General features: G+C 37.6%; 2 protein-coding genes and 1 long non-coding RNA gene across 3 annotated transcripts; 2 read left to right on the plus strand and 1 right to left on the minus strand.

Annotated features, from left to right (window-relative positions):
• mcoln3a (mucolipin TRP cation channel 3a) lies at window positions 1-8509 on the plus strand. The gene is made up of 12 exons (XM_057333662.1): window positions 1-294; window positions 905-1069; window positions 1336-1489; window positions 1749-1830; window positions 1931-2027; window positions 2376-2475; window positions 3623-3735; window positions 3855-4004; window positions 4136-4237; window positions 5113-5235; window positions 5348-5554; window positions 5704-8509. The coding sequence occupies exons 1-12, from the start codon at window positions 79-81 to the stop codon at window positions 5839-5841; spliced, it is 1647 nt and encodes a 548-aa protein (XP_057189645.1). The 5' UTR covers window positions 1-78; the 3' UTR covers window positions 5842-8509.
• A 6214-nt stretch (window positions 8510-14723) lies between these two features.
• Window positions 14724-17336, minus strand: LOC130554233 (RING finger protein 212B-like). Its single transcript, XM_057333745.1, has 13 exons — window positions 17294-17336; window positions 17013-17119; window positions 16836-16897; window positions 16513-16587; window positions 15963-16069; window positions 15821-15881; window positions 15698-15726; window positions 15568-15611; window positions 15461-15485; window positions 15307-15355; window positions 15128-15188; window positions 14979-15009; window positions 14724-14878 (listed from the first exon to the last, which is right to left on the minus strand). The coding sequence occupies exons 2-13, from the start codon at window positions 17110-17112 to the stop codon at window positions 14803-14805; spliced, it is 720 nt and encodes a 239-aa protein (XP_057189728.1). The 5' UTR covers window positions 17113-17119; window positions 17294-17336; the 3' UTR covers window positions 14724-14802.
• Window positions 17337-17876: 540 nt separating this feature from the next.
• Window positions 17877-19681, plus strand: LOC130554262 (uncharacterized). The gene is made up of 3 exons (XR_008962961.1): window positions 17877-17982; window positions 18486-18516; window positions 19608-19681. It is a non-coding gene; the product is annotated as an uncharacterized LOC130554262 (long non-coding RNA).

The raw sequence follows: 19681 nt of genomic DNA on the forward strand, positions 1-19681 counted from the left end.
TTCCTCAAACCCAGAGATCCCTGTCTGTGTTAGTGCCGAGTCAGTCTGATGTTCTGAGCTGACTGGGAGTTGGCACAGATGTCTGATGAGGAGCCTCTTGTGTGTAGTGGTCCAAAAAGTGAGTGGACACACCACAGGGCAGCAGGAACAGATGTGGACCCCACGCTCGTGGAGAACCTCAGGAGAAAGCTCAAATATTTCTTCATGAGTCCTTGTCAGAAGTACAGAGCCAGAGGTCGAAAGCCATGGAAACTAATGCTGCAGTTTCTCAAGATTGTCATTATTACTGTGCAGGTATGAAAAGGTTCATTTTGGAATTTATACTTCGCAGATTTTTAGGACAGACAAGCAGCTTTTTATTCTAGGTTGTGTACTTGGGTTTTACACCCTGACCTGAAGAACTATAATGTTACATGAAGAACGTTTTTAATGTAATATAACCTCAAGAACCAGACAGACAATTTTGGGTTCTTCAATCAACCTAATGGGCTAAGAAGCAGATTTACTTCTCAGACCCTTTTTAATATCTCAATTTAGTCAATAAGACGTGTTGTTGTTGGTCATACGGTGGCGGCACGGTACACGATAGCTCACAATTCATGATGCATTTCAAAAATGAAACGGAAAAACAGATTTATACAGAACCATCTGTCAACAAAATGTAAAAGGTCTGTCCCTGACAAATGAAACTCAGTTTGAACATAAAATGAAGACCCTGTAGAGCTTCTTAAAGCATTGTTTATGCACAACTAATAGCTTTGAACATCCTATGGTCAAATAAATCATCATACTGTAGCTCCACAGAACATATTGTGATTTTTTTCTTGTAGAATGTGCCACAATAAATTGTTTCACTTCTCTGCAGTTGATTGTGGGTTTCTTGTGTTTTGTGTTTGTCTCCCAGCTAATCTCCTTCGGACTGAGCAATGAGATGATGGTCACATTCAAAGAGCAGAATCTCATGGCCTTCAGACACTTATTCCTGAAGAATTACCAGGACAGTGATCCAGATTATGCCGTATACACCAAACATGATGTGCATGACCACATTCAGTACATTATCAGAAGGGTAATGCAGACGAAAATAAGTGTAAATAAACATTTGAGATGACAAATATGATAAATCCCAGCACATCATTTCACGGTTTAGTTTTAAATAGACTTTCAAATGATTTTAATGACACAATTTTGATAGACAAAGCCGCTTCCACTGCATTCAGTACCGTGTTTTATCCCGACGCATTGCTGCATGAACTTTGTGTTGCTGCTTTAATACTTGGCATGACTTTATCTGTTGGTTAATACTCTCGTCTGGATTTTTTGTTTTGTTCAAAGTATCTCAACCTTCAAAACCTGACTGCTGGTAATCATGCGTTGGAGAAGATCGATGGGATGTTCACTCCACTGTCTGTCTGTCAGGAGCTCTATCGACATGCTGACATTTCACCATCCAATGAAACCTTTGATATTGATCCTCATGTAGACACAGGTACAACCTACTTAGTCATAATACTGTTCATTTAACATCAGTATGGATACATGTTTATAAAGACATGTTTACACAGAGATAGTTCATACAAAATGATAAAATATGAAATGAAAACTAATGTAATATTAAAGTATATGTTTTACATTTGTAATGGAAATTGAGTTGTTAAGCGCTGCTGTGAATTTTGTGTGGGAATTGACTGGGTGTGTGTTTTTTTCATTTCTATTTTACCTAAATACATTTATTTATTAATTGACAGAATGTATTTCCATTTACCCAACAACACCCTACAAGAATGATTCTTTGGCAAGTGACGTGAACCTTACTATTGACTTTCAAAGGTGTGTGCTTTTAACCTATTAAAATGATCATCAGTTTCATTTCGTTTATTTTCGCTTTTGTCCTTTATTAATATAATGTATTGTGTGATAACTGTTCCAGCCTTTTAGCGGTGAACATATATTTCAAAGTTAAGGCTATAAACCTTCAAACAGTCCGCCATCAAGAGTTACCCGACTGCTATGACTTTAACATTAATGTAAGTGCACGCATGCAGCTACATTTCATATAATCACAAATTTAGGTCATAACCATAACATTTCTTTACCTAACACATCCAAGAGCACTACAAATAAAGCTACTTCTGCTTTACACTCATTTGCTTTTCCATGATTGGCAAATAGAGGTTTGCTTTTGTCACATGAAAGCTACACATTTCCCACTTGTCAACCACTTATTGGACTTTACAGTAGACCTAATGTTTGTCACAAGGTCACGAAATTCCTTTATTTCTCATTACAATACTCAGACAATGACTTGATGCCTAGCATTCCCGTTGGAAAGATTGAAGTGGATCATGTGTCAAATCTGCTGTACTCAATTCCAGATTATGTTTGACAACCACGCACAGAGTGGGCAAATCCCGATATCTCTCAGCAGTGATGTTCGGATCAAGGCTTGTAAAAACTGGAATGTTTCTGGCTCGAGTAAGTGGATTTATGATACAGTGTCATTTATGCAAAAGAAATCGCCTAAAATCTGTGGTAATCACACTAAAGAACCAGCACTGTCAATAAATTACTGCATATAGCACGTGGCCCCCAAAAGTATTTTGCCAGTCAAGTCGATTAAAAGTGAAAATGAATGTCATAACATTACCTTTTGTGTACCTGTCACTCAACTAAAGCAACAGATTAAAAATACAAAGGTTGTTTGACTTCCAGGGAACAAATATGCAGATGAGCACACATTGGATACACCGCAGGTCGCTTCGGGTCTGCCCAAAGCATAAATGTAATGCAAAAATAACAAAACTGTATTCTCAAGCTTTTTTAAAACTAACTTCACTTTTCTGTTCATCCGATCAACATGTTAATGTTAAATCAAAGGTTAAATCATTGAAATTTCTTTTTAAAGAAACATTGTTCGTCTACAGTCATTTAATCTTTTTCTGTACAGTGTGTGAAGTGTCTAAATGCCTCAGGGTCACTCAGAGGTTCTTAAAGTCGGCATGAAATAAAAAATGATCATTCTAATTGTTTTACACAGTGGTGAGGTATTTATTATCGATTATTTATCCGTGCACATCATTATTTGTTTTAATTCATTTGCACTTGTAATCTTGAAATAAAAACGTCAACCCCCCTCTCGAAACGACCTTGAAGAGCACTTCTGGTCACGAGGATTGGCGCGAGGGCGGGGCTGCAATGATTGACAGATTGCAAACTATCGTTCAAATCGTTCACCTTTTAATCATCCAATCAGTTGTCGGTGGATGAAATCAAGTCCCGCCCTACATTTTTTCTCATTTCAGAAGTCGTTTCAATCAGGTACACGTCACGACGGGGAAAATAAACACAATGGCTACTTCCGTTTCACTTTAAATAAAACACCTCACATACACACACGTCATTCAGAAGGGGGCGATACATTCAATCATCTTCACATGATCAGTTGCTCATGTTTAGTTGCAGATTAATAATAAAAGGATTTAATAAAATATTTTCCTTTAATAAAAGGATTAAAAATGAATGAAATGATTATTTTGTTAACCATGCAGCAAGTGATTTAAAGCATTGATTTGAACTGATGTAATGCACTGTGATTGAATTATAAATCTCTCTTTTGATCCAGCACACATTCACTTCATACTGATAGTTGTGTTCGACTGTGTGGTCATCTGTACCTGCTTGCTGTCACTCGCTCTCTGCACGCGCTCTGTCTTCACAGGCATTTTCTTACAGTTTGTGAGTATCATGTGAATATTGGTTACCGTAGGCCAATAACATATATGAAATAATGACAAATATGACTAAAACAATAAAGATGAAACAACGAGAAATTCATGTACGTCTGTTTCCATCAGGAATACACAGCACATGTGTTGATTCAGCACAGTAAAAGTGTGTCGTGGTCTGAGAGACTGGAGTTCATCAACGGCTGGTACATTCTCATCATCGTCAGCGACACATTGACCGTTGCTGGTTCTGTTCTCAAAATATGTATTCAGAGCAAGGTAAGACGCTCGCGAATATTGTTTTTAAAATCTCTGTTTCCCACTGCGGACATAAGTCACATGCAGTTTCTGTGTGAATGTCATATCAGCAGATATCTAAACCATATGCGTGGTTTTATTTTTCATTTCAGGAACTGACAAACTATGACGAGTGTAGTATTCTGCTGGGCACTGCAACAATGCTGGTGTGGATCGGAGTCATGCGCTACCTCAGTTTCTTTCAGAAGTATTATGTAAGACGTCTAATTAAGTAATTCACTTTTTTATTGTTGTTCATAAAAAGAGTCAGTCAATGCAAATGACTTTGTTTCATAGCCATTCCAAAACTTGCACATTTGGAAACCAAAGCTACTTTTAAAGGGACAGTTCACCCAAAAATAAAACAATGAATTTACCTCACCCTCGGGTGGTTTCAAACCTATTTCTTTGTTCTGTTGAACACAAAGAAAGATATTTGGAAGAATGTTGGCAAATGACATTATTGGGACATCATTGACCACCATAGTAGATTTTTTTGTTTTGTTAAACACAAAATGAGATATTTGGAAGGATTTAGGAAAACACACAGTTCTGGGACACCTTTAGACAACGATGTCCCAGAAGGGAAAATTGCAAACATTCTTCCAAAAATCTTTCTCTGTGTTCATCATAACATAGTAATTTATACAAATGACATGAAATGAACAATGACAGAATTTAATTTTTTGGGTCAACTGTCCCTTTAACTGAGATAAGTCTGAATGTCACTGCATTAGTTATACAGTATAAGCTTCACTTCCCTGAATTTTTGCAATTATGTGCAATTAGATTGTTTAAAGTTAGTTCCCCTCAACCTCACACAGGTGTAAACATGGATGTGATTCATTCAATCAACTACGAACATGTTTCACGGTCGGGTTTAACAACCAGAACGTGTTTCATCTCTTCATTTAAAGCCCAAGAACGCTATTTTAGTGCAATGTTTTACAGTATCTGAAAAAGATCTTCCTTTAAAACCAACGATTCTTCTATTGTGGTATTTCAACAAAGCACATGTGTTAATGTAATTAATGCTGATGATGATGAAGATGATGGTGTTCCTGTTAAGATCGTTGTTTCGTGTCTCCAGATCCTCATCCTCACTCTGCGGGCTGCTCTTCCCAATGTGATTCGATTCTCTCTCTGTGCTGTCATGATTTATCTCAGCTACTGCTTCTGCGGATGGATCGTTTTGGGGCCACACCATGAAAATGTGAGAGATTTAATCATTAGAGTGAAGAAAAAAACATTTCATTTTAGTTGTCTCTTATGTATTAGACCTCATACATATAAAAAATCCCACTCAAATGATTTATTTCCCTCAGTTTCGAACATTTAATATGGCAGCAGACTGCTTGTTCGCTATGATTAACGGGGATGAAATCTACTCCACCTTCACCAAACTCCGTGAGAAGAACTACCTGGTGTGGGTGTTCAGCGGCCTGTACGTCTACACTTTCATCCCACTCTTCACTTACATGGTGCTGAGCCTTTTCATCGCCATCATCACAGAAACGTACGAGACCATCAAGGTGTGTTCACCGCAGCCCTGGGTGTAAAAATACTTTCTTATTAAGACAGCAAGTATTGAATGCAGTTACAGGTGTCACTCGATTTTTACTTTCTTACGCTTCGATTATCTCGGTTTTTTATTCTTCAATCATTTGCTCTTTTACTACAGCATTATCAGAAGGACGGAGCATCAGTTTCAGAGCTGCGGGCTTTCATAGCTGAATGCAGGGATTCACCTGACTCGGGCAAATACGTGATGGATGAAGAAACCTCCAGCTTTTGCTGCTTTTGTGCTGCATGTACATAGTGCAGCCGAACCCATGCAAAGACATTGAGAGCAGTGCCCTCTTCTGTTCGGCTCGAGATACTGCATGAGTTAATATAATGTGACTGCCAGCAAACAAACAAACACTCCTAGAACACTAGTCATTCAAAGGAATATTTGAACCAGAGTTCCCAAATTCTGAGTCTTCTTCAATTCATTTCATGTCATTCCAATATAATTTCCTTTTTTGCCATGAAACACAAAGGCAGATATTTCGATTGCACTGTTTTTATTTCTGAATGGCAACTGGCACTTACAAGCTTCATAAAGCTTTGTAACGCAATGCTCTTACCGCTGAGCTACACGCAAGGTAATGCAGAAGAAAGAAAGTCATTCTCAAAACTATCCATTTAACAGCTTACATGAAAAGAATACCGTGAATTACAAATTAAATTGAATAAATTAAACATTTGTTTTTTTTATTCACACAAAACTTTCGTATGACAAAAAAATTGGCATGTGGGGCATGAGACATTTGAACTGCTTTTATGATACCTTTATACTGCCTTTGCCTTGTTTTTGAAGCTTCACTTCCCATTGATTTTAATTGCACAGAAAGGAACAACCAGCTAAGTCTTTTTGAGTCAATGATGACAGAATTTTGTGTATTATCTATTGCTTTAAAATTATTTGTGCACTTTATTGTAAATATTGTAACCTACAGTAACACTGGGTTCACACCAAACGCGAATTAAGCGTTTTGCGCGAGTAACTTACATACAAAGTAAATGCAAGGTCGCGTATAGACGCGAATCGGGCGGCGCGAATGCGCGTCAATCTCGTCTTCCGCGAAGGTTGGAAATATTGGTCAGGTCGCGTCATTCACGCGAAACTAACGAACTTTTCCCGCGAGTAATAAAGAGCATGGAACGCGATTGTTCGCGTTTGGTGTGAACCCAGTATAATTTAAATGTAGCCTACAGCATTAATGTCTATATGAACTTTCTGTGGAATAAGGACTGTCATATTGTACCCTATTGTTTATTTATTACACGGCTCATTTGAATGCTTGATTCTGATTGGCCATACTTATTTGAGTACAGACATGCTATACTAGAGGTGGGCAAACTACGGCCCGCGGGCCACACCAGGCCCCCCAAGCAATTTCATCCGGCCCACCAGGCGGTTTTTAAATGTTTTCAATAACGTTTCAGTTAGGATTTTGGTGAAAATTACTAATTTGATGTAATACAGACAAAATCCATAGATGGCGCGAGTCTGCTATGCAGCATACTATAGTAAAAATGAAAAGAGAGTGAGAAATGCGCTAATGCGCTAGCTAGACGGACATGTTTAAACACTGCGTTCGCGTCTCGTGTAGGGATGGGGAGTCGACTCCAAAAGAGTCGATTCCTCGACTCTTAATGTCCCTAAAGTCGGAATCGACTCCAAGACAGGAATGGACTCTCGTCGACTCCGTCATTTTTAATGTTGTCATTGACATTGACAATTGTCTTTGTGATTGGTGCAAAGCAACAAATAACATTTAAAAACAATCATGTTTAAGGTGAAAGTCATACCTCCACTCTCTCTGACTGTACACGTTTACATCTGATCCAAACACTGCGGTAATCAGAGCATGAGAGACGCTTGGTACTCTCACAAAAGGGCACGCAATATTTCCTGTTCATTCTTCACCTTCAATCCGATCACATTAAATTCTTACATTCTTATTAAAAACTCTCCTATATTTCATCTGTCCCTCATCAAGCTTTTATTTCTCTAAACAGCTGTTAAGACTTTGTGAGTTGCTTTGAATGAAAGCGTTGCTCTATGCTTAAATGTGAGTCTGTGCGCATAACTGGACACAAATCAAAATCAAGTTTGTGGAAACAAATTATAAAGCGTTTCATCCATCTTAAACAGCCAGGAAGTCACAAATCATAAATTCAGTTCTTGTTGTTGGGTTATTATTATAACATGTTTGTTGGTGGCATGCTGATCTTTTAAAGCACTTTTTATTGTTAAATGCCCAACACAGAAAGACAATGAGTTACATTAAGAAAAGAACTAGGCCCAGGGGAGAATCTAGGATATAAAACCGTCAGGGGCTGAGCCTAACATTAGGGGCTAATGTAGGGAATTTGGATTAGGTTGTAAGGGGTCTTTTTTTCAAGGAAAATATGCTTTGCGTAAACACATTTATGCACTATATTATCAAACACAAAATAATCATATGTAACTTTATACATCTGACCCATTGTTATCTATGTCTAGCTAATCACTGATGGAATCATCAAAGAGTATCTTCCAGACTTGACTTGAGCAAAAAGAAGCATATGGTAATGTTTGTAATGCGTTAGTGCTTTCACGTTTATGAGCTGGGCAATAATAATGCATGAAATTAACAGTCAGTTCCTTAAGGATTTTTCCTTGTTTGTAAATTGTGTAAATATTTGTAATGTTTTTTTACAACTTTAATTACTTAAATACTAAAAGTATTTATATGAATAGAAATACTTAATAACTATAATTGAAAATGCTTAACCTAATATAAATAAAAAATGAAAGGTTTTGAAGTAAATTTTTAAGTAAAGCAAACAGCCAGTGTCCTAATAACTGCTGGTGTGACTGAGCTGCTAGCGCTTTAAGACTTGACTTAAGACTTAACAACATTCCAAAAACGTTCTTTTAAGGTTTTATTTTTTGCAACCAGAAAATAACATTCCCTGATGGTTATTTATTGGATATTTTTAATGGTAAAAATAGTAAAAACTGGTAAACGTCAGTGACATGTGCAATACAGAATTTATAAGATCACATTAACACATGTTATACTGACCAAATGAAATGAATAAATGTTCCCTTTAATGGCTGAAAATAATAAACTAGTTAAGCTAAATGAAAATACAATCATATATCCATGTTGTATGTGTGTGCGCTCGAGCACGTGCATTCTCCGCTCTGCCGCGCACTCCCGTCATTTAAAAATTAACGGTCATTTCGTTTTACCTCACCCACTAACACATTAGTTTAGCGGTTTATTTATTTTAATTTTTTATTTAAAAACGTACAAATTTGAGAGTAAACTTATATTTTCGTGATTTTCGATTGATTTAACACATCTAAATCAACAGACCGCGCTATACTTCTGTGGTGAGACAAGAATATTGTTAGCCTGAAGATAATTACATGTTTATTCTTCTGTCAATACAAATCTGCTTTAAATATTGTGTTGAAGTCATTGGTTATTTTATTTAAATATCTATAACGTCTGATGCTGAGGTAACGTTAGGCCTACACACAGTGTGGTTTTATTAGAAATGATGTACTGTGCTGTTTAAATCGAAAATTAGGCTTCAGTAATGAAAAGGGAATTATTAGGCTAAAAGAATAATCTAATGCATTGATTTCATCCTCCAGATTGTGTGGGATGATGTATTTTACTTATTTTAATTAGATTAGACAAGCGATGGATAAAAACACAGTATGGATGTAATCATTACTGACGTGTAGTGAGGCCAAACGGACCCAAGAAAAATATTTTATACTAACGTTCTGGGAACGTTCCCCTAACGTTAGTTTCTGGTTCCCAGAAAGTTTTAAAGTTTTTTTTTGGTTATCTTTACGGAAATAAAACGTTAGTTTCATGGTTTCTATAACGTTAGGGTAACGTTCCCCTAATGTTAGTTTTTGGTTCCCATAACGTTCTGGGAACCAGAAACTATTCCCTCTTGATTTGTTCCCCTACTTAATGCCCTTGTGTCCTCTGTCTTGGGCTGGATCATCTGTGTTGTTACACTGGTCTTGTGCCTTGTCCTGTATCACCATGTAATTCTAGTTTAGTTATTTTAGTCGTGTCTAGTGTAATTGTCTTGTCTAGTTTAGTGTAGTTAGTTTATGTTCCTGTGTTCCCTTCCGGTTCCTACCCTTGCTGTTTTGTTGTTTTACCCCCTTGTGGGTTTTTGTTTCATGTCTTGTGTTTGTATTAAAGCCTTTTGTTAACCCCTTACCTGCTGTCTGCACTTGGGTCCTCTGTCCTTGCACTCAACGTCCCTGACAATAGCGTTGAAACAAAGTGGCGGGACTGCTGTTGATTCCAGTGGAACTTCAGGAAGTGATGGGAGCAGAAAACGCAAGTCACAAGGAAACGGTACACCAAAAATGCAGAAGTCAGCAATAGATTTGACAGGCTTCAGTCCTCTGGAGCTGTATTATCAGCAGATTGCCTCCAAGGACAGTAATACACTGGACACTAGGGCTGTGCGATTTGGGGAAAATATCTACAGTGAGGGAAATAAGTATTTGATCCCCTGCTGATTTTGTAAGTTTGCCTACTTACAAACAAATGAAGGGTCTATAATTTTTATGGTGGGTTTATTTTAACTGATAGACACAGAACATTAAAAAAAATCAGGGGAAAAAAATGTTATATAAAGGTTATAAATTGATTTGCATTTCAGTCAGTGAAATAAGTATTTGATCCCCTACCAACTAGCAAGCATTCTGGCTCCACAGATTGGTTATGTGCCTATATGGACCACAGATTAGTCCTGTCACTTTAAGAAAGTACTCCTAAATCAGCTTGTTATGTATATAAAAGATGCCTGCCAACAGAATCTGTATCTTCCAGTTCAACCTCTCCAACACCGTGGTCCAGACCAAATAGGTTTTAAAGGATGTCAGCGACAAGATTGGAGACCTGCACAAACCTTGAATAGGCTACAGACAGAAGCTTGGTGAGAAGGAGACAACTGTTGGTGTGATAATTTGGAAATAGAAGATATACAAAATAACTATCAAATGCCCTTGTTCTGGAGCTCCCTGCAATATTTCCCCAATGGGGTAAAGATGATCATGAGAAATGTTAAAGATCAGCCCAGAACTACACGGAAGAAGCTTGTTAATGAGTTCAAGACAGTTGGGAACACAGTTAGCAAGCAAAACATTGGTAACACATTGGTAACACGCTATGCCACAGTAGACTGAAATCCTGAAGCACCCGCAAGGTCCTCCTGCCCAAGAAGGCCCGCCTGGCTCGTCTTAAGTTTGACAATGAACATAAAAATGATTCAGAAAAGGCTTTGGCGAAAGTGCTGGCACTGCTGTGAGACCAAAATGGACTCCTGTGTTTGGAGGGAGAGAAATGCTGACTATGAGCCCAAGAACATCATGTCTACAGAGAAGCACAGTGTTGGAAACATTCTGCTTTAGGGCTTTTTCTCTGCTACAGGTATACAGGATGACTTCACCGCATTGAGGGGCTGAGGGACGGGCCCATGTACCGTAAAATCTTGGACGAGAACCTCCTCCCCTTAACTAGGTCACTGAAGATGGGTCATGGATGAGCCTTTAACATGACAAAGACGCAAAACATATTGCCAAGACAACCAAATAGTGGCTTAAGGAGAAGCACATTAAATGTCCTAGCCAGTCTCTAGACCCTAGTCCTATAGAACCTCTGTGAAGGAGGCTAAAACTCCAATTTGCTGAGCGACAGCCAAGAAACCTTAAAGATTGACAGAGGAGTGGACTAAATGTATCCGGACACATGTGCAAACCTGGTGACCAACTATCAGAAATGTCTGACCTCTGTGCTTGCCAACAAGGGTTTCTCCACAAAGTACAAAGTTATGTTTTGCTTGGGGATCAAATACTTATTTCACTGACTGAAATGCAAATCAATTTATAACCTTTATATAACATTTTTTNCAGTAGACTGAAATCCTGAAGCACCCGCAAGGTCCTCCTGCCCAAGAAGGCCCGCCTGGCTCGTCTTAAGTTTGACAATGAACATAAAAATGATTCAGAAAAGGCTTTGGCGAAAGTGCTGGCACTGCTGTGAGACCAAAATGGACTCCTGTGTTTGGAGGGAGAGAAATGCTGACTATGAGCCCAAGAACATCATGTCTACAGAGAAGCACAGTGTTGGAAACATTCTGCTTTAGGGCTTTTTCTCTGCTACAGGTATACAGGATGACTTCACCGCATTGAGGGGCTGAGGGACGGGCCCATGTACCGTAAAATCTTGGACGAGAACCTCCTCCCCTTAACTAGGTCACTGAAGATGGGTCATGGATGAGCCTTTAACATGACAAAGACGCAAAACATATTGCCAAGACAACCAAATAGTGGCTTAAGGAGAAGCACATTAAATGTCCTAGCCAGTCTCTAGACCCTAGTCCTATAGAACCTCTGTGAAGGAGGCTAAAACTCCAATTTGCTGAGCGACAGCCAAGAAACCTTAAAGATTGACAGAGGAGTGGACTAAATGTATCCGGACACATGTGCAAACCTGGTGACCAACTATCAGAAATGTCTGACCTCTGTGCTTGCCAACAAGGGTTTCTCCACAAAGTACAAAGTTATGTTTTGCTCGGGGATCAGATACTTATTTCACTGACTGAAATGCAAATCAATTTATAACCTTTATATAACATTTTTTCCCCCTGATTTTTTTAATATTCTGTGTCTATCAGTTAAAATAAACCCACCATAAAAATTATAGACCCTTCATTTGTTTGTAAGTAGGCAAACTTACAAAATCAGCAGGGGATCAAATACTTATTTCCCTCACTGTAATTGCATGTTATTTTTTTGACAGACATTGCGGTTGCGATTTAATGTTTCTAAATCAAGCTTCAACTATATATTGTCAATAGTGTGCTGCACTGTATGGGTATAGTTACCCTGCTGAAAAAAACTATCAAAACCATTAGAGAAATTCTAATTGTTTCCATTAAAACCATTACAAATTTCATTTTTGCACTTTTGGGTTTTATTGATATAGGAATTACTGTTGTTCTATAGGATGCCAACTGCCAGATTACACCACACCAATAGAATCCAAATACCAGTGTACACTATCCATAAAATGTTCTATTAGTGAATTTTTTAAATGGTAAATAGGTTACACAGTTTGCTTTATTAATTTTTAAGTAGGCCTATTTTGCATTTTAAAAACAAGTCGAAAATTTGCTGAATGTTTCATTCCATAAGTTAAATTAGTAAAGCAGATAGATAGAATTTACATTTGTTTGAAATGCAGAGCCAGGCATGAGTTGACACAGGGTGCGCGCGTGCATCCGGCTCCACACCGCAAATATAGAGGGTATGGACGTGTCGTCACTTTACCACGTGAACACCATGTGAGCACGCCCCCGTGAGTGGCAAAATGACTGCTTATAACATCAGGAAACGCAATTCCGCGCAACACTTCAGTGTCCAGGAACACCTGATTCCTTTGTAAATCGTAGAGAAGTGGTAAGGATCACTGTCGAGTCCAGCTGCTTGTAATTTCAGCGTGTTTTAGTCCCGGTTTCTCCTGTTCTCCTCAGCCATTTTGCTGGGTGTTTTGCCCCCCAGGGCGTGTCCCAACATGTTCACGTGGGAAAGTGACGTCAATGCATACCCTCTATATAACGGGGACGCGCCGCATGGGGCAGAGACGCGTGAGTATAACAGGCTGTATGTGCGTCAAAGTTAAACGGCAAGACACGCTGCACGGGGCAGAGACGCGCGAGTATGACAGTCTGTGTGTCTGCACGTCAAGTTTAAACGGTTCCTCCGCGAGACGCGCAACGCAGGGGAGAGACGCGCGAGTAATCCCACTCTCTCTCTCTCCCGCTTTCTGTTTTTTATGACTACTGTTTACGCAGTTCACAAGGGCAGTGCTAATTGGCCATAACGGAGGTGTGCTCACTCAGTTAGTTAGCAAGAATGCCACTCAAAGCGGGCTTGGAACAGACGCGTTTCATTTTTTTTCACATCGCATGCTTTTTGCGATTAGCAAATCGCAATGTCTCACATCGCGATTGCAATTTCGATTAATCGTACAGCCCTACTGGACACAGAGCTTAATGTTATTGACTGATCATATTAAAACTGTGTACTCATGCTTGTCTGTCAATCTGCTGTGAGTTCTTTACAAGGGTTGGAAAACCGTATTAACTGTATTAAATTTCTCCAGTTTCATGCAATCCTCTCCTCTTCGATCATGTTAAAAAGTAGTTTTCTGTAGCATCAGGTTAAATTTGATCAGTTATTCAGGTGGCAGTATTAAACATGCAGACTTTTGCTCAATTATTTGACTCAATTCACCAAGAAATATTTTTCTTGTGGTGTATACACTGGCTGATGTTAGTTATGATGTTGATATGCTTTTTTTTGTGAAATCTCTTGTAGCTTTAATTGCTGCTTTTTAGAACGGACACGATACACAAACAAGTTACTTGATTTGAGAATCCTGGTCCCCCATTTGGACATTTTGTTTAGTTGGACCAGTTACTTTAGAGTGCATTGATGGAGCTCATTTTGTAATCTTTAATTTGTAGTAAATGCATACGGCGCTGTGTAACAGTTCCCTCCTAAACAGATTAACCTTACGTTTACAAAACTCTATTCATTAACATTCCGCACTTACGTGAGTTTTTCCTATTGATCAATTTCTCTGGTCTTTTTACTTTGTTGTGAATAAGCATTTCAATAAAACCGTTCCCTAGTCTAACACAAATAAAAACTAAATAAAAATGTATAAATGCGAGCAATATTGAAATAATGCAAACCAAGGTAATGGGTATATTCAGTATGTTAGGGAAAGTACATTTCTTGACATGCAATATATTTGTAGAATTATGAAACTACAATCTTTGTTGTATCAGTTTTACAGCGATTAAACTCGCTGATAATGATGGGACCATAAAACTAGACAGTAAATGATAAAAGGTTTATTTGTCAAGACACCATCATCTTTCTGTTCACAATGTTTGTTTCTCTTTTGTTTGAAAATAAACGTGAATGAAACTCACTTCCATTAGATCTTGTACCTTTTTCACATCCTTAGTGTAACTGTGACTCGAAAATGTAAATTTATATTTTTAATACCAGCAATTAATTTTTCACTTATTTGCAATTCAATATCCACTTTTAACTGTAAGTTACATTTTTTAACTGTAAGTAAATAATTTAATGATTTTCTAAGAATAAGATACAAATAAATGATGTTTATGGCCGTGGTGACTGGAGTGAAGGTCTAGTCAAAAACTGGAACTGAAAGTTGTTTGGGGTTGTATGTTGGGACCTATACAAATTGCAGATGAAAGGTAAAATTGCTTACCGTGAAGCTTCTATTTTCAGACATCGGAACATGTATCATTTTTTATTTTCTGACTAAAAGTCACCTTGTGGGGGTGTGAACTGAACTGGGTGTCCCTTAAGATAAGAGGAGAACATCAGCGTAAACCATGAGATCGTCAATATGAATAACTGTTCATAAATGTATACTTTATGATAGCAAAACAATAGGTTATAAAATCTGTACTTGACTTACTGACAGTCTGTTCATGTATTGAACTCATGCTTGACACAGAGATGGATGAACCTGTGGGAGTCTAAGACATAAATAAAATGTGCACCACACAGTCACAAAAAGATTGCGATTATTTTATTACAGTTCAATAACTGACAAACAACTGGAAAACTAAGAGTATAGTAGAGAAATCAACTCACTGTCATGCCAAGTCTGGAATGTCTAAATCTCTCCAAAGTGTCACCCGAACTTGTGTGCCGATCAAAGATAAGGAAAGAGTTCCACATGTTATAATGTTTGGGGGAGAGCAGGTATACTAAATAAACATGGTTAAGATTCTACAATACAATCTACCTGAGAGCTCTAGAGCGCGGTGTGACTGTGGGAAGTAAAAACACAACACATGAAGTCTTTGAGTTTAATAAGTGCAGTTTATTTCTCAAGTTAAGAAGCTTTAGTACCTGGTGATGTCACAGCCACCGGAAGAGTCATCCTTGGAGTACCTCTATATATGGAAAAAGACCTGAATTCTGTGCAATATTCAACAATATTATGGCCACACATATGATCATAGACAATAATCTGTATTACCCATTAATCTGAAACCTCCCAGGAGATGTCTGTGTGGGGGCAAAAACACATGAACATTGAAATAAAATGTAAGTTAAAAGTCCAGAGCGAATACATCTCCAAAAGTAAACTGATATTTCTCACCCTCCTTTGAGAAAGAGGTTTCTTGAGCTCTTCATTCTCTCTTTTCAGCTCAGACACTTGCCTTTAATAAAACACAAATAGATCAAAATGCAGTTTTGAAGTACGATGAAACTATTTCAGATATTCATCAAGGAATGAGCACCTGTAGAGCTGATCATTGACTTCTTTAAGCCTTCGCTCCAGCTCCGCAGACTGGCTTCTATAGAAAGCTATGACACGTTCCTTCTGCCTTTTCTGAAAAACAGCAACCTGAAACACGTCTGAACTTTCAATAGGCAGAACTGTGTTTGCTTAGGGCTTGATGTCAGTGTGGCATTCGATCGTTTCATGTCGTCAAGAAAAACAAACAGAGGTGTTATTCAATATAACGTCGATTATAAATGAATGGTAATAAAGTACATTTAATAAGTAAGGGATAATGTACAGGCAGGCAGCCGGTTGTTATCGCAGAAATAAGCATTTAGGTTTAATCATTTGTAAATATAACGTCATATATGTTATTAAAAGAAAGATTTATATTTAATTAGTCCAAAAAAACCTATCAAGATGATTTGCTGCATCCGGGTTACTGTGTTATTAGTTTTGAGGGGTTGTTATCTGGGAATAACGAACCTGCAGATGTCGCGACTGGCCAATCAGAATCGAGCATTCCAACGAGCCGTGTAATAAGTGGCTGATAAAATGACGGATACCTGTGCGATGTGTTCCAGTCGAGTCTGCAGGAGTTTCACCGGATCTGTGAAAAACATCTTTTCCTGAGGTTTCATCTTCACAAAAATGAAAGGAATGTGCAGGCAACAAAAAAAGAGACGAGAAGGAAAAAGCGGATAAATTAAGAAAACGTTCACTCAGGCTGTCAGCTGTTGTGCAGATTTGCAAACGATTGTCCTTTTTCACAGCAGGGCAGGTGTGACAGAGCAACTCTGTCCAGACATCACACATGAACTCAATAACTCTCAATGTTTGATTGTGATGTTCTGCTGCAGATGCAGTTTCTCACTTTAGTTTCACTCACCTGCTCGGATATTGTCAGGTAGTTACAGTTGGCATGACACACTCTGCACTGACCACTGAACTCTGTAAGACAAACATACACGACGATGTTTTCACGAGGCATTGTTACCTGGCTAAAGAAGGTAGTAAATAAAAGTGAAATCACATGTAGTAATCCCGAAGTAAATCCCGCACTCACTTGTGTTCATGCAGTCCTGACAAAATATATGACCACAGCTGGACACTACAAATGGTTTTCCTCCTCTCAGAAAACAGTTATTACAGTGAAACCAATCCATGTCGTCTCTGAATGACCAACAAAACAACCCGGGTTCTCATATGTAACGTTACCTCAGAAAAGCTTTGTTATTATAATCATCGTGTAAGGTGAATATCGCGTGTTAAGTGTAGTTCTGACAAAATCGTTTAACTTGGTATATTTGTCTGAACGAGTTAGCTGTAGTCCACAGGGTGACGTACCGAAATTCATGCGACGCAAGTCCTGTCAGAACACCGGCTTCGACTCGAGTGAGCAGATGTGTCATTGAATCAAGTCTCCAGTAGAGGTCGCCAAAGCCTTACGATACTACTGCTGTCTTTTGACTGCCTCATACATGTACTTAGCATACGAGGCTGTTTATAAAAGTATTAATATTTAAATCATTTAAAGTAGACTATTACTATACAAATAGCTACACATACTTTAATCAAGACAAAAAATAAGTGGAGTAAAAAATTGTCAAAACAAACTTGTGTAGTGAAACTCAATTTACATTCAATCCATTTATGATGACATCATGTGGGGTAATCCAGACACAAGACACAAAAGAAAGAAAAAACAGTTAGGCTAGATGACTAACTTGTAAGACAGTTAATTCTAAGCGGTTTATGCAACCGGCCCCAGATTTCACATCATCTTTGTTTTCTTAACCAAACCAAATGTGTCTTACAGAAGTATTATTGTGATGTTTGAGTAAAACTATCATTCCAGTTGAAAAGCCGACAGCTAAAGGAAACACTTAACACCACACTGCGTGTGTAACATTATGTTTGAGCTCTTTTAAGGCTCCTCCTCCTTTACAGGCAACAGATGAAAGTGAAACTATTACAGCAGCAGACATTTTACTGGGAGAAAAATATCTGTTTTTATTAAAGATAAGAAGAATACCGTGAGTATCATACATTTATTCAGTAGATTCAATTGACTGTTTAACTTAATGTACATCACGTTTATTGGTTAAGAACTTTCTAAGAAATGTGTGTTATACTTGGAATCAGGAAGTGTGTGTCTTCTATAGTGACTGTATGATTCCACTTCCTCGCTCTGCTTTTGGACTTAATGTTATAATTGTACATGGTCCCTTTCAAATGAACTTAAATAATAATAATAGTTTTATAAACTAAAACAGTAATAGGTGACTTGTTTGCTGTTTTTATTGTGAAAACACAAGATATACTGTATAAGTGAAAGTGGAATTGTTAATTGCTGTCCTGCAACATTTTGTGACAACAGAATAAAGTCGACAGTAGGTCAGTCCGTGTTAGAAATGAAAGCACAATAGGGCAGTTCAACAATAATATGAGACACTTCACTGTTTAAAAGAAGAAATGTGCAGCTTATAGCTAAGGACGACTGATTTAAAGTGTCTAACAAACAGTATTTTTATTGCAGGAACAATGAGTCTCTACAGAATGCTTAAAAGGTGAGATGATAAAAAGATTTGAATAAACAAATATTGTCCTTTTGAACTGTAATTGAAAAATGTGTTACATCTGTATTTGGTTTGTCTGATATATAGCTGTCAGAGTTAATACTGAAAACAACTCTGTGATCTAGGATTAATAGCTTCATGCAAAGTAATTCATAACAAATGAATATTGGTTTGTGTGGAGTTGCTTTGGTTTGCTTTATTGTATGCAGTGTTGGGTGTAACTAGTCACTAAGTAATTAGTTACTGTAATTTAATTACTTTTCCCTTGAAAAAGTAAAGTAAGGGATTACTCAGATTTTTTCTGTAATTTAATTAGTTACTTTTGATGTAATTAAACTAAATACTTTGTCTAATATATGTGTGTGCAATGGAGGAATTTACATCAAAATTCAAAGTCTAACTTTAAAATCTGTGCTTTAATGTGTAATTCTCACATTTGTAATACTTTGGTCAGTTAATAAAAGTACTTTATGTAGTTTAATATTATTTATTTGAATGAATTAAAAGAGCCCTTTCATGCCTGTCTTTGAATCACTTAACTAATCAGGGTTGATGTAGGATATAGAAAGTAATTAGTAATAAGTAACTAAAAACTTTTTGGAGAGAGTAGCTTGTACAGTAATCTAATTACACTATTGAATATGTCATTAGTAACTAGTAATTAATTACTTTTTCAGAGTAACTTACCCAACACTGATTGTACGTATGATTCAATTCTCTTTAGATAAGCAGGGTACATATCTCACTATAGCACAGAGGAGGAATGAAATTGTATGTCACTTGCAGAGTGATTTTAGCAGGTTGGACTACAGACAGCTTTTGTTTTCTTGCTTCAAACGGGGACTCATGAGATTTGAGCAAAACTGTTTAAAATATATATTTCATGTGCGCAATTTAGTGGTCCTTATAAACATGTTGAACTATAATAGTTTATCTCAGCAGAAATAACTTCTACCTTTATTATCTGAGCCTGCATGAGAAATAACTTTTGTTCATATATCCTATATTTATTCTAATATACTATAGTAATTTATCACATTACTGATACATTGCAGAAACTCATGACATAAATGTTGTTTTAGTTTGACTGGTGGACGATCTCCTGAATCCAGCTGTGTGTCCATGAGGAGTGATGGATCAATGGGTGACCCACCTA

The sequence above is a fragment of the Triplophysa rosa genome, linkage group LG5 (assembly GCF_024868665.1).
Source record: "Triplophysa rosa linkage group LG5, Trosa_1v2, whole genome shotgun sequence".
NCBI classification, from domain to species: Eukaryota; Metazoa; Chordata; class Actinopteri; order Cypriniformes; family Nemacheilidae; genus Triplophysa; species Triplophysa rosa.